The sequence below is a fragment of the Vidua macroura genome, chromosome 1 (assembly GCF_024509145.1).
Source record: "Vidua macroura isolate BioBank_ID:100142 chromosome 1, ASM2450914v1, whole genome shotgun sequence".
Lineage (NCBI taxonomy): Eukaryota > Metazoa > Chordata > Aves > Passeriformes > Viduidae > Vidua > Vidua macroura.
Window position 1 is genome coordinate 53020446 of NC_071571.1, and position 15455 is coordinate 53035900.

The 15455-nt window shown below is 38.9% G+C and overlaps 1 protein-coding gene across 3 annotated transcripts in view; it reads left to right on the plus strand.

Moving 5' to 3' along the window:
* Positions 1–15455, plus strand: part of GLI3 (GLI family zinc finger 3) — a 202698-nt gene that overhangs the window by 151733 nt on the left and 35510 nt on the right. For 2 of the 3 annotated variants that reach the window (XM_053986982.1, XM_053986983.1), the window contains exons 4-6: positions 11056–11272; positions 12723–12839; positions 14128–14268. In XM_053986982.1, the coding sequence (XP_053842957.1) occupies positions 11056–11272; positions 12723–12839; positions 14128–14268 (475 nt within the window). The remainder of the gene's footprint in view (positions 1–11055; positions 11273–12722; positions 12840–14127; positions 14269–15455) is intronic. The other variant, XM_053986985.1, reaches the window with a different exon arrangement.

The window sequence follows — 15455 nt, forward strand, 5'->3', positions numbered from 1 at the left end:
GTTAAGAAAGTGTCTCGAGGACCTCACTGGTCTTTGCATTGGCTAAAAAAAGAGGCTGAAAGATTACGTCCTGTGCTTCATGCAGCTTTTCAGCATTGGATCCTCTATATGAGCACCGTGGGATGCTGAGGATGAAATCAGGTGAAAAGAGGCACATTTTGGTCTCTGTTTGTACAAAGTCAAGCACAGAAGGGCTCTGGTCTTTGACATGGGTACTACTGTAGAGTGAATAATAAATACTAGTAGTTCAGCACAATCCAGAGAGAGCTCCGCTTGGCGGGTGCTTTGCCATTGTCAGCTGGCAGTGTAGTGCTGTATCCTGACTACTGGCTGAGTGCTTGAAAAGGAGATGACACTCCTGCTGACAGCTAATAGTGGATCTCCTTTTGCACACCAGGTAGAGCTTCTGCTTTGTGCATTTGAAAACACCTGGTTTAGGTCTCAGCTGGGAGAGATTATGCAGAAAGGAGATGTGTGAAAGAGCATCAAATGAGGATAATCCTTCATTTGACATTTACTCATTTGGTTACCTGCCTCAGTCCTGCAGTGCAGCACCCCTGCTATTAATCCTTTGTCAAGACGTACTTAATATTATATCTGCTACCTGTGACAATTATTAGATGTTGCACTTCAGTAGCACTTCTTTTTGAGAGACAGCATGGTTTAGAGTGAGTATAGAGGGGGTAATCACTTCCCATGATATTAAGAGTAATGATTCAAAACCTTTACAAAAGATTAACTGGTCTTTAATAAACAAAGGAGGCTGGGACTTCATGTGCTCTACGATTTGAAATTTACAACTTCTAGTCCTTTGGCAATGCTGTCATACCAAAATTACAAAGTCAGTTTTCAGAAAGTGATGTGAATTTCTTGTCAGATCCAAGGTGTTTAAGTCAGTAGTTCCACCTACTTCAAGTGACTTTCTTTGGGTCTAGGCAGATATAACTCTGAATGTAACTTAGCCATCTCATAACCTGTGAAAATTCAATTTCATGTGAGCACAAGAGCCCTTTGGGGTCTCCTTGAAGGTTTGAAAGAAACCGAGAAAACACAGTAGCACTTTATTTTTTCCTCCATGCCCTGATAGCATCAGAACAATTAACATAGTGTGGTTAATTACAGCCAGACCCTGGCTGCTCTGGCTCCTGTCACTTTGCTCTGGGTTGATCTGAAGCGTCAGGGAATGGTGGCAAAGACACTTTCACAAAGAGCGCTAGAAGGGGATAGCCAGGTTTGTAGAATGAACTTAGACAGCAATGGATTAACATCAGTGAGGAAGACAAGAGTTGTGTTTCTGCAAGCAGGTATTGTATTCTCAGTTATTTCCTCATCTCATATAAGCTCCTTGTATAGAATGATTGTTGTATAATGAGTCAGTGTGTTGTATCTAGAGATGAGTGACTACGTAATAATTTTTCCAGTTTCCCTTTGCAAACACAAAGAGAAAATAAAGAGAGAAATTAAAATAGAGTTGATATCCAAACGAAAAAAGTTATTAATAGAGAAAAGTGAAAAGTATCTTTAGCAGAGAGCCCAGCAGTCTCATTATACACTCTATTTAAAAAAAAAAAAGGAAAGAGTATCCTTTTATCAGGTTTAAATTACCCAGTTTTTGAGTTTAACAGAATGTCTCAGTTATAAGACAGGAAGCCCTCATGTTCTCAATCCTCCTTCTTTATTCAATATTTTATATATTTTTATTATGTCTCCTCTTATTCATCTCTTTTCTGATGTTGTTTTCAGTCTGCTCCTTAGAGTTCTTGCATTGTTTTTTCTGCTGATATTGTTTGAAAGTCTCATTCTACTACATGCAATAATATTCCAGGGGAGGAGCAGGAATTTAAATGCACAATGATTTTTTCTGTTTTTTCTCCACCTAATTGTTCTAACATGCTTTTGCCATAGCTTCATGTTGATCAAGTTTAATTCCTTCATTGAATTCTGCATTGAGATAAGCAAGCACTTCTTGTCATTTGTCTCAGTTAATTTAGAACCAGTGTATGAGTAGCTCTGACTCCATTTCAGTATTGATATGCATCTTGCTATCAGTATTGCTCATTCATCTAGCATACTGGGCTCTAAAGATAACCACTTAGCTTTCACCATGCTGCTGAAAATAATTTTGTCACATATGCAGATATAATTTTTTCATTTCTCAGCTCCATGCCCAGATTGCTGACAATTGCTCTATGAAACAGGAGACCCCCTCTGAGAATTTGAATCTAACCTTTGCTTAAATCCAGCTACTTAACTCTTACCTTTGCTTTGTGTTTTAGACTGTAGGTATATTTCTTGTATATTTCTGTAATTATATCTGTGTAAAAGGACACGCTCAAATGCTGGATAATGAAATTAAAAAGGACGTGTTTAGCGTAGCACAGGTTGAACAAAATACATTAAAAACAATGTTTTGCAAGAAGCTCCTATGATAGGATGTGTAGGATAAAGAGTTTGTTAATTATGTCAGCGATATAGGTGTTTTGTTGTTTTATTATCACTCATTGGGATCTGCCTAAGTTAGATGCAGCGCTGACTTTGACTGAAAGCCTTTCTTACATTAAAAGCTTTCTGATTAATTGTAGGCAACATGTAAATGAAGGCTTTATTTCAGTTCAGACTGAGTCAAATTGTAACCCCACTGAAACAAGTTTTACTATAACTAGACCTTCACATATGTGCAATATAGGGCTTTATTCTCCATGGTCTTGTACTATGGTTAATCTAGAGAATGGAATATAATGCTCTATCCTGCAATAATAGCTTCATTTCATACCTTCTTTCAAGAATGGCAGAGAAGTGCCACAAAGTGAATAAGAGTGAAATTCACCAATATTACAGAAAGTTGCATCTATATCAGGCTCTGTGAAAATATAGCCATGCAGCTAGCCTCCTGCACAAAGCTCATGTAGATTATAGGAGGGTGACATTCAGGAAGATTGTTTCAGAGGTCACTTACATCTTGCATTAGAAAGTGGTGGATGTTTCTCACCAGAAACACCAGAGACATGAATGGCAAGAATTCTGCCTTTGGAAAGTGTAAAATCTAAGAGCTGGGCAACAGAAAGAATGCAGACTACACAGGCACATATTGCGTGCACATTTACATTTACAGGTATGAGACTATGTACACATGCCTGTAAATCTGTATGTCACAGATCTTGTAATTAAAATCCATTTGAAACAACTTGCTCTAGACTGGTTCAGTGTTACTAAAAGAGTTTAAACTCATTCATTGAACCCAGAGCAATATTAGTTCCAGGAAAGTTCTCAAGCCAATACAAGTGTGCTGGAGTTTAGCACTTCATTACTTCATTTTCAGACCCTAAAAGCAAGTATTAATTAGCACTTTGAATGTAATAAATTATACCAGTTTTAGAAGCCTGAAAGTGCTTAGCCATGAATCTAATTCAAAATTATGTTTGCTAGAAGTGGCGTGAACTTGCATGGAGGGAGCACAGATAAATTATCCAAGGTACCATTAATACAAAGTCCAGTTAGGATACTAAGAATTCTTTCACAGGCATAATCCAGTGAGAAGGACAAAGCTGACAGTGCTGTCTGAGCACATAAGGTTAATCAGTGTGACCCCATTGCTCTCAGTGAAACTATGCCATTTTACTTTGGATACGGCAGTGTATTCATGAAGAAAAATTTCACCTAGCCTAGCAGATACAACAGAATAGATAATAAGGCAAGTTGAAGAGAAAGTACAAACCACACTCTGTAATTTTAAACTGGTAATAGAAAAGTAAAAAAAAAAAAAGGGCAATGATGCATGTGAATTAAATGATTGTACAATGATGGTTATTATCTGATGGAAACTGGAAAACACAGTAAAATACATGCTCTACTTTATTAGATGCAGAATATGTCGTTTTACCAATTAACTTAGATTACTTTTCTCTAAGTTAATGATTTTTAATGCAATGTGTCAACATTACAAATACAAAGGGATATTTGAAAGTCATTTTTGAAATATTTTTTCAAAGGATTTCAAGTCTCATACCTGCATTCAAGATCACACTATGTCTGCTTTCATAGTCAAAATTTGGTGTTGTTTTCCCCTGTACTTGAACAGCAAGACATAAAAACTAATGATGACTTTTCTGCATTGCCTATGCAAAGCACAGTGTTGTCAGTTAAAAATTCAGAGAGAGGAATAGAATTTAAAGCACAATTTTTTCTTAGTAAAAGTATTACATACATTGTGGGTAAATTACTCCAAACAGAAGTTGCATTTTAAAGTCTCTCTTCGTGTAATGCTATTTGGGTTTGGTTTGTGTCTAAGATACTTGAAACAATAAGAGTTTCACAAATCTCTTCAGGGCTGCAAGGTTGCCAAGTGATTTGTCACTCATGTGTCCTGAGCAATTTGTCAACATTCACTCTAGCAGGTTGTTGCCATGAGGAGAAGTAGAGGACAGAGTTGGAAACTTCTTTTCACTCACTCCTGTGTGTTTACAAGGAACATACATAATTCCTGTTTCTGCCAACTCAAACAACAGGAGATGGTATTCTTTCATGTTGTTACTGGTTGCTTCTTATCTTCTGCATCCTTGTCTAAGGAGAACTCACTGGCTTGTTTTCTTCTACACCTCTGCTGAAGTCTGTGAGTCTGTCCTGCTGACTGTCCACAGCTTTTCACATCTGAGTATGCAGTGTTCCTGGCTGCATCTTATGCATATACATTGTTCCATCAAAATATCTATGTAAACTTCAATGCATGAAGTCAGCTGATGCAGATCCCTTCAGCACCCATGGCTCAGCTCCCAGCCATGCTTACAGATGTAAGCTCCTACATGCTTACAGTGGCTCCTACATGGCAGTTTATCATGGGATGAATGAAGCTGTTTCTTTTATTAGGTATTATTTTTTAAGAAAAATATGAGCATGTGAAAAGCAGCATTTGACTGCTGTTAACTCATTACTTGTATTATGACATACTTCAGTTGAGATTACTGTGTCTGTAAGACCCAGGCTTTAGGACAGCACTTAAGAACTTGCTGAAGTCAGTCTCTCTTCAGAAGTATTTAAGAGGTGCTTTCCTGAACAGTAGTTGGGTCCATCCAAACAGTAAAGGTGCTTGTTTGCCTCTTAACAACTTTCTTAAGCAATTTATAAGGACTTTGAAAATGTAAATTAAAAACTAAAGGTGAAATACTGGCCTGGTCTAAGGATCAAAACATCATTGAATTCAGTGAGTCCGGATAATCTTCCAACATCAGCAGTTTCCTACTAACCCTGATTTCTCGGTTTCCCTTGTCCACAGGCTTCATGCAACTCTAAAGGGATAATGAGACAAAGTGGTGACATCTGTACCTATTTGAGCATGAGTATTACATATATTGTGGGTAAATTGCTCCAAACAGAAGTGCATTTTAACATTAACTAGGTGTTATCCTAGTTTGTGATGATCAGCTTTAGTGAACAGGAAGGCAGTCCACCTACAAATTACTTAGCCCTTTCTTGAGCTGGGGTCCTTTTTGGAGGGATTTGTATAATTTGGTCTGTCTAGTGTAGGTCCCTGATGGCAAGAACAAGTGATGGAGGCTGTAGAGCAAACAGGGAGTGCCAAGGCTTTTCCACAAGTCAGGAAGGGCCTGCATGTATCCTTGCAGTGCTGGTTGCACCCTCCCTCATGAAGCGAATGTTAGGATTGTGAATGCACCACCCAGACATCAAAGACCCTTCAAAGGCCAAAAGGCCTGAAGCCCTCTCCTGCTCCATGATCTAGACAGACACAGTGTGTCTCACTAACGCCCCATATTCCTGTCCAGTGACCAGTTCTGCATTGTTTTATTTCAAAAGATGTTGGGCAGTTGGGATATGACAAGGACAAGCAAAGAAAAAGATCAGAGGCCTGAAAAATTATATGGATGAGTTGAAATAGAGTTTACCTGTTTTTTCCAGACTGGACAGGAAGAAAGTATAGAAATAATTTAAACTAAAAAAGAAAAGAGAGGAAGGGGAAGGCAGATAATGAGTGCTGTATAGAATAGCAAAGCTTTGGATCTTAAGTTGACACAGGAAATATTTAAGATAGAGGATAGGAAAGAAACTTTTAATATGGTAAACAAAATATGGTTCTATATGAAAAAATAAAGATACCCCAAAGAAACAAATTTATCTTTCTGAAGTTTAAAAATGAAGAAAAAATTATTAAAAACATCGGGAATATCCCACTGGGTCAAACTAGAGGTGTTACTCTAGTTTGTGTGTCTCTCATGGTGCAAACAGGGAATTCTATTTAAGAAGCACATGAACCCCCCCCAGCTTGTTCACTTTTGTTCTCTTAGTGCTCTTCCAGCATCAGTGTTCTTCAGGTTAGCAACCCCAAAGTATACACTCTTGCTTGTTCCCTTCAGTATTTCAGTATGGACCTGTTGTCTTTGGATTTGTCTAGTCACATATGAACCTGCTGGCTATGTCTGCAGCTATTCTAAAAGACCACAAATGCTTTTTTTTTTACTCTCTTTCAAGTTGTTCCCCTACATCTTTCATTAAATGCTCTCTCATTAACATGCTTGGGAAACTCTTGTCCTAAAACCTTGCAAAGGCAGAACCAGAAAGGGGAAAGCACTCAGATACTTGTGCAAGATTTACATGCATGAGATCTTGCAGAACTTTGCATTTTATAACCCAAAGAGGATGCCTTCAGAGTTTTTGGGAATAAAATTACTGTGATACAGTGAGACAATCCTTGCAGTATTTACAAAATTGGAATCTCCTCAGCATTTTTGCCTCCTTAGGCACACCTATGCAATGTATAGGGAAGAAGGTTTTTTTCCTGACTTTAATTCACAGATGTTTTGTGGTAAATTCCACAGCTGTGACCAGAAACTAGACGACCTTGTTAGCCGGACAGCCACAAAGCAGCCACAAAGTTTGGTTTTGATTATAATGTCTGTTTTTCTTCTTGAAGTCTGTTCTTTAAAATTTGATGTGCTCATGTAATTGCAATGTAGTCCACTGCCCTGCATTACCTCCAGTGAAGAGGGTTTGAGACTTTGCAGATGAGGAGAAGAGAGACAGACAGACAGAAAGACACAGAAGCCCACTGTATGATAAAAAGAATGATATCACTGATGGGCTTTTCTGTCAGTGTATATGAGTTATTGAATGCTAAAGCAGAAATTGTACATGTTTCTTCTAACCCTTATTCCTCATAAAACTCAACAACTAAAAATATAACTGGCATGAAATTTTTAGTGGCCATACATGCTTTCGTCTTCTTTTCCTTTCCTGTTTCATTTAAAAGTCTGTAACAGAAATACAAATGAAATTCCCTCCAGTGGTGTAAATTTTCATATTTCAGTAGGTAGGTGGAAGGAAAAGATTCATAGTTCATTTACATTTCTGTGAATCCAAGAGTTTTTGGAAGTGGCTGGTGTTTTGGAAAACATAAACAATTGGAGCAGGAGTCTTGTGATCTTCTGGTGTCTGGATTTTGGAAGTCTTAAGCTCTCCTTTTCTGAAATGCCACCTCTTAAAACTGTCTTAAAAGAAACTTGACTCAAAATGAGGCCTCTGGAACTACTCATTGCTTTTGAAAAACTGGTTGCTGGTTTTAGTAGTTCTGGAGTCTCAAAATTACTACTTTCAGGTCTTGTTTACTGGTTTTGGGCATCAATTTTAGGTAGTTCCTCAGTGACACTGCTGCACATTTATAAGCAGACATGGTTGGAACAACTGAACAAGGGCAACTGGTGCCACTGTCCACCGTTCCTGCTGATGCTGGCTGCCTAGATAGGAAGCAGTGTAAATTTGGTAGGGCCAGCAGGAGGACATATGGCTGCTGATCAAGGCAGAGGGATCACATGGGGCTCTGGGCTACAGAGATTCCCCATCCATCCTGTATTCAGGAGTTTCTGAACAAAATGCAGTGAAAAACTTTGGGAAGGAGGGCAGGAATCCAGGCCTTCCCCTCCCACTAGAGCACACCATGCCAGCAATGTTGAGGGCTTTGATTTATTTTTCTTCCTTTTGGCCCTCAGCATTAACTTTATTGTATGGTTTCTGAAAGGCAGAGAAAGACCTACCACCTTCTGTTCTCTTCAGAACCTTCTTATCTGTTCAGATCAGAAAAATCCTCCAGGCTGCCCAGTGACAACATCTTGCATGCGAGTGACATTAAACCCAGCCAGGTCAACTTGCCTTATGAGGAGCTCTCCAGAAACCGCTGGAGAGAATTGTTGTTTGAAGGCAGCTACCTGAGCTATTTAAGAAATCAGCCTGATGGCTAAACCATTGTCTCCATTTCTGAGTTACTCCCCTTGGCTGTGCTGGCTATTCCCCTGTTCCCTCACAATCACCTTTTTGTTTCATTCTGAGATGTTTGAAGTTTGGAGGTAGAGGGAATGAAGTGCAGGTTTTCAGGCTCCGTAGGAAAATCCTAGTCCCTTAGACTCAACCATTGCTATGAGCACGGGGTAAAAGAAAGATACCAAAGAAAAAAGGATTCCTTCTTCCCCTAACACATCTGTCCAGCTGTGTCTTACTGCATCTAGTGCTGGTGTCACTGTTTTCCGGTAAGAACCTTTTGCTAAGATGATGTCTGTTTCCTCTATTGTACTTTACAATTTTGTTAATGCCTGGCTTAGCATCCTCTTTCTGGATACTCCTTGTACAGTGTGAAGACAGATATAGATAACAAGGACATCTTGTGGAGGTAAAATCTATCCTTTCGGTGGAGGCCATTTTAATTTATGTAGGGAAGGGAATAGCAAGTATACTTATTTAATGTTTAAGCACTGCATTGCTTGAGTCATACAATTGTCTTTTTACCATGGAGGGTCAGAAGGAAATTATGGAAGTTTTGAACCTGGACTTGCAAAGATAGGTATTGCTGTGCATGGTCAAATGGAAAAAAAAGTCAAAAAACCCCCAAAACTCAACCTGTATTTCCAAAGGCTGCCATGTGCTTGGAACTGCCAGTGAAATCAGTTCACTTATTTTTTTCTTTTAAACTGACTCATCTGAAGGGTGGAAGTGTCCTAGGCTTTAACCACTTACAGAGAAATAAAATACCTCATCCAAACTGTTCGTGTGTTGTGTTTGTTCATCTTGGTGAATTTGACAGCATCTTCAGGATGGTGCTGTATAGTGTTTGAGTGTATGAGGTGAACTCACAGTGTATGTGTGGAAGCAAAAAACACTGGGGTATAGTATAAAGAGGCTTTGTTTTCAGCCTGATCTGTGGCAGTGTAATTGTGTGGTTTTTAATGAACAGACCAGAGTAGTTACACTTAGCAATGTTTGTTCACTAAAAAGGAAAAGGGGTGTTAAATCATTATGTTCTTTGATTAATGGCTTGTACACTGAAGAATAAATTGAACAAACTGGCACAGAGCTCAGTGAACATGAAATCAGCTATTAGAAGAAAGCTTGTGAACAAATTCTAAGCCTGATATGCATCTTTTGATTAATGTCCTATTAATCATCCATAGTGGCTACCTTAGCTAAGTCGTGCTGTAATCATTCATGGTTGCTTACAGGAACACTAGCAGGGACTATAGAGCTTCAATAACTGAATATTATTACTGATTTCTCCCTAACTCTTGCTGTGAACAATTACTGTTTTCACTACATTTCTGCCTCCCTTTATTAGAAAGAATACAATGCTGAATGAAAAGAGAGTTCCTCAAAGACCAGTAAAATTCTCCCACGGTATTCTTAATGTTATTCTGTCCTAAATGGGCGAACTGTTGTAATGCAGAGTTCTCACCAGGAATAATAGTAATGTAATCACATTGAATCACTTTTTATGGATTGTAGTCAAACAGACAAAATGTATGGTCATATTAATGAACACAGAATTTCTGCAGAATTATTACTTAAAATGCTTGAAATTATTTTGGCTTTTTGTTATCATAGTATTTTCAGTTAATGCACTTAACAGCAATAGCAATTAAAGCTCCAGACTGTTAACTTGGATAAATTTGACATTAGAAGAATCCTTGATTCTTGGAAGGTATAATGCCCACACCCCTCTCTTTTGAGATGAAATGTTTTATATTCCTGTGACTTTTTTGAATTCTGGTAGTTCAGTATATTTTTTTAAATCAATTAATATTCTTTTTTTTCCTTTATGATTGGAAGTTATTGGCAAATACAGGAGGATCTCTTACTCCTGTGTGAAGATTTAGTTCCACACCATTTATTTCTCAAGTGTGACACAAAGAATGCTTTTGCACTACCCACAAAATAGGTCCTTACATGGCAGTGTAATTTCCCCCTAAGTCACTGTGGTCTGGGAAATACAGTGAAGTAATGAAGTGATGACAGGTATTAACATACATAATGGGCTTTAATAGACATTTAATGTTGTTTAACTGGAAGAAGGAGAAGTGCTTTCCCATTGGAATATTTCTACATTGTCATTGATCACCAATTTCAGAGGGGAAAGGTTAATCCATCAGTTTCTGTAACCAAACAGCACTGATGGAAATTCTTTAGGTGACATTCTGGATGAACTGAGCTTTCCATCTTTGCAAACAAATGAGTATATGACAAGCATGGTGTTCAGAACACATTTAACCAATTGATTTTCTCTCCTCTTGTAATAAGATCTAGAGACATATGAAAAAGCGTAGCATGAGCCAAGATTAAAGGAACTGCTTCCTACACACGAACATAGGGGAACTGCATTATCAATAAAAGTACTGTAAAGCATGTGGGCACCCATTCTTTTTCTTTATATAAAGTTTGTTATTGCAATAAATAGCTGTTATTGAACTTCCTGCCTTTTATTTCAGTTTTTCTGAATTTTATTTCAGTCCGCTTTCTGTGATTTCCTGGTAGAGGTTAGGAAAAAATGTTATGTTTTGTTATGGTACCATTTTTGTACTCACTAGTAAATCCAGGGCAACTCTGGATTTAAAATCAGGATTTATCATCCTCTGGGACATGAAGAAGGATATGAGGGGGAGGGGGAAGTCTGGCTTCAATTAGTTTAAAGATATCAAACATATTTTAAAGTTTTAATCTGTAAAGTTCCTTACTGTAATGATACTCATCTTTTTCCTTCCTCTTCCCTCATTTTTCTCCCAAATTCAGCCCTGCTTTGAGTTTCACATACCCTCCTACACCAGTATCCCTCCAGCAAATGCATCAGCAAATCATAAGTCGTCAGCAAACCCTAGGTTCAGCCTTTGGACACAGCCCTCCACTCATCCATCCTGCTCCAACTTTTCCTACCCAGAGACCTATCCCTGGCATCCCCAGTGTCCTGAACCCTGTCCAGGTCAGCTCTGGACCCTCTGAGTCCACACAGGTGAGAGACAACAAAAGAAACCTTTACACCCCATCAATTTAAAAACTAAATAAATGGCAATGTCTCAATGGCAATTAATCACCACTGTCCCTGAGACCCTTTGATAACAGTTTTCTTGCAGCTCCAGTGTTTGCAGTCACTTTATTATGAATCACAGAAGTGTTGATGCAGTTCCTGATTGGTAGTGTGCTTTTTAGTCCTCATAAATATTGCAGTGTACTGCAGCAGCTTCTTGTTCCATACTGCCTCTCCTCGATCTTATACAAACCTAGTATAGGAACCTAGTAGAGGTGGAGTGTAAGAAAAGGGGAAAAACACATCAAAACACCAATATTTTAATGATTAGCAGCTTCACCTTCAAATCAGGCTGACCCTAGGATATACAGGGTCATATTCTGCCCTCCTTGTACAGCTGTGAGTAACCTGAAGCAAGTAATTCTGTGAGCAAGAAAGTAACTCAAAGACAGTGAAGAGGATTGAAGGTTTCTTCTCTGATTTGCACAAAATTGGACTTACTGAATTTGAATTAATCATTTCAGTAAGGTGTATTCTCGAAAGCTGGGAATGAGCAGCAGTGAATCAGGCCCCTAATGTGGAGTTTATCACGGTTTGTGATTTGCCTGTTATTAACTAGTGCTATTTATTTCTGGATGACCTGGGATAGGTTATTCATCAGTTTGGAAGCTGTTTATCTCCTGGCTAGCTTTTACAAATGTAGAGGAAGAACATGCTGCTGTAGAAAACATATTGATTTTTTGTGGGGTCCCTGCAAGTTCAGGTATCTCTAAAAGATCTCTGGATTCCTACAAGATCCATTTGCAGGTGTAGATAATGGTGTTCGGTCGAGCAGAACAAGAGAAAAACAAGATTCTGGCCTGTTTATGTCAACTATTTTGCTATTAACTTGTGGAAATCTAGGACTTCATCTAGGATTTTTTGGCTGAGTCTCACACTAGCATTCAGTTCTTCCTATACACCCATTATAATGGGAAACATAGTGAAGGATCTGAGATCTTGTGTGCAGATATTAAATGCAAAACCTTTCCTTCAAGTCTGAAAAAATAAATGTTTCCCTTGTATTTCTTTGAGCATGCAGGGATTTTCCTTTTCAAAATTGTCTTTCCAAAGTTGTTATTATGTGGAAAATCAAGTTCTTCCTACCTCTCAATGTTCTGACAAAACCAGCATTGGTTTGTAGCAAGCAATTGCATCAAATGCTCCCCTTCCCACTCCCTCCCTGCTCCATACAAGTTTGAGCAATGCAGCTCTTCCATGAGTTAATGCTATGTAATTGAAGAACAATGTAATTTCATATCCAATATAATTAACAGTGCGGCTTCTCCATACAAAATTGCTGAGCAGATGCTGCATATTTTTGTTTGGGGACACATATTTATCACAGTCTAATTTTGTCTTCTTCTGGGGAAAAAAAAACCCCACCTGCCTGCAGCAGAATAAACCCACAAGTGAATCTGCAGTGAGCAGCACAGGAGACCCCATGCACAACAAGCGCTCCAAGATAAAGCCTGACGAGGACCTCCCCAGCCCGGGAGCAGGAAGCATGCAGGTATGGCAGCCAGATTCCAGTCATGAGCCTTCCCTCTCCCTGCTGGAGTGAAAATGCACCTTTCCTGCGGCACACACGTTTTCAGGCTCCTTGCACTTTGTGTGCTGCACACACGGGCAGCCTTCGCTCACAGTAGCCAGGGTTAAATGGGAACTTCTCCTGGGGTGCAGGGTCTGTGGCAGGATGAGGGCAGAGAGGAAGGAGGCTGAGAGAGGCACCTCTGACCAGTCAGAGCATTCTCAGTGCTCTGTTTGCCATGGAAAAGTGAACAAGAGACATTCAGGTCTTTATTAAGGACATGTTTTCTGTTCAGCAAAAATACTTGAGGCCACCTTGACTCTTACTGGGTCTTAGTGCTATGCTGCACTGAGGCCCCTGTGTCAGGCTCCAGTCTCGTTTGCTGTACTTTCTATACCAGTTAATGCCACAGGTTTTAGTAGAGTGACTCTTGATTTACAGTGACTCAGGGGAGATGAGAATCAGAGCCTCAGTCTTGTGAGTGAATCCATGAAAACAAAACAAAGGTCTGTCTAAATCCTTCAGCAGGTTTGAAATGGAAAAATAGCAGGAATGCATAATCTGAACCAAATATTTACATTAACATCTGACTCTTCCCCTCAGCAAACAACAAGCTGGGGAGAACGAGGCACCCTGATGAACTGGAGGTGGGAAATCTAACCCCAAAATTAAATACTTCAGTCCCCTGCTCACCCCTTTTATGCACATGTTAAGGGCAAGAACCGACTAACAAGTAACTCAAAAATTACCAGTCTGCTCTTGGAAAGGTTTTAGTATGGAAACCTGTTACTGTTCTAACAATGCAAACACATTGGATTACTGGTGATCCAATTTCTGTCCAACCCTAGTACTAAAATCAAATTCCAGTTAATTCAACTGTATTGAATAGTGCCTTTCACATTAGTGTTACCACTGAATCATGAAAGCCAGGTGTACAAATAACAAGCTGCTTAAATAAAGTGTGAGGGAAGCCGGGCCATTATGATTTATTTTTAATTGAAATGTAAAGGGAATGAAGAATTTATTTTACATGTATAGTTTACAAACGGCTTCTGGCTTATCAGGCCTCTTTTGGGCTTCTCTATTTTGTAGAATGGAGTAGCAAAGTGAAGTGAGAGTAAAATAATCCTCCCTCCCCTGCCTCCTCCACACACACACACACACACACCCATCATCTTTCTTTTAATGCTGAAGTAATTCATTTTTCTTCCTCCTCAGTTTCACAATTTCCACTCTCTTCTTCTCACCCCTGTTTTTTTCCTCTCTTCAGGAACAGCCAGAAGGAATGACCTTGGTAAAAGAGGAAGGGGACAAAGATGAAAGCAAACAGGAGCCTGAAGTGGTCTATGAGACAAACTGCCACTGGGAAGGCTGTTCCCGGGAGTTTGACACGCAGGAACAGCTAGTGCATGTAAGTTAATGGTATTCAGGAACTAGGTTTTAAAACTACGTGGCCTTTTTCATGGGGGTCAGCTTCTCTGACCCTATGCTGAGTCAAGTTTCTTAGCTAACAGAGCTGCAAACTGGAGAGGGGTTTATGAGTTTCTGAGAATAAAGAAAACTCGAAGCCACAGTGCTTGACCTGTTCAGTCAGCTAAAGCTTAGTGTAAAATTCAATAAAGTCTTCCACAGAGATTGTAATGGCTCTGATCCTGTAAGCCAGCAAATGCTATTTTGAGCTAGAGACTTTGATAGTTATTGAGTAATAGTAAGCTGGACGTGAATGATTATTAACCTTTAGCCAAGTTTGATTTTTTCTCCCCAAAGGGGCTGTAACAATAGAAATGGGTGAGGGGAATTTTTTCTCTTCACTAAGAGAGGTTTTGCTATCAATTTACTGTTGTGTGTAAACCAAAAGGGATTATTTGGCTAAATACATGGGGACTGAGTTACTTCAGTTATTTTAGCAAAAGCAAATTGTATAATCTTTTCTGTGCTACACCAAATATTAATTCTATCTCCCTTGATTTTTCCCACTCTGCCACCTCTCCCAAATAAACAATTTCTACTGTTTGGTAGTATTGTACGATAGAAAGTGAGCAATCAAAATTCAGAATACAACCTGACAAGTACAATTCCTTGCAGTTCTAACCTCCTCAACTAGCAGCACTTCTCTTATTTACTGGCATCATAGAACATATTGAATACTCTGAAAAAAAAATTAATTTCTAGTAAAGAATAGAGAGGAACATCCTCAGCAAATGAGCAGTGTGACAGAATTGTATTTAGTTTAGAAAATTGTTTAATACTTTACTGGAGATCATGCAAAATCTACTAGAGAATGTGGCTAGTACTTCTGAAATAACTAGTTGAAAAATCCACTTTTTCACCCAAAATAAATAAAAACAAACCCACCATATATTTCCAAACATTATGACAAATTGTAAGCTTATCCTGCAAAGCTGACTTTAGTAAAGCAATGTCAGCTTTCACTTGCTGGAGTGTGAGAACCTCTTGGTGTTGCAGTTAGTCATCAAGATGTATTTTCAGGTTCTTGTTATTATTAAGTAGTAGCAGCAGCAGTAACAACAATAATGATAAATGAAAGACTATCAGCAACTAAAATAATATGCAAAATGCAACATTTTGCCAAGAATT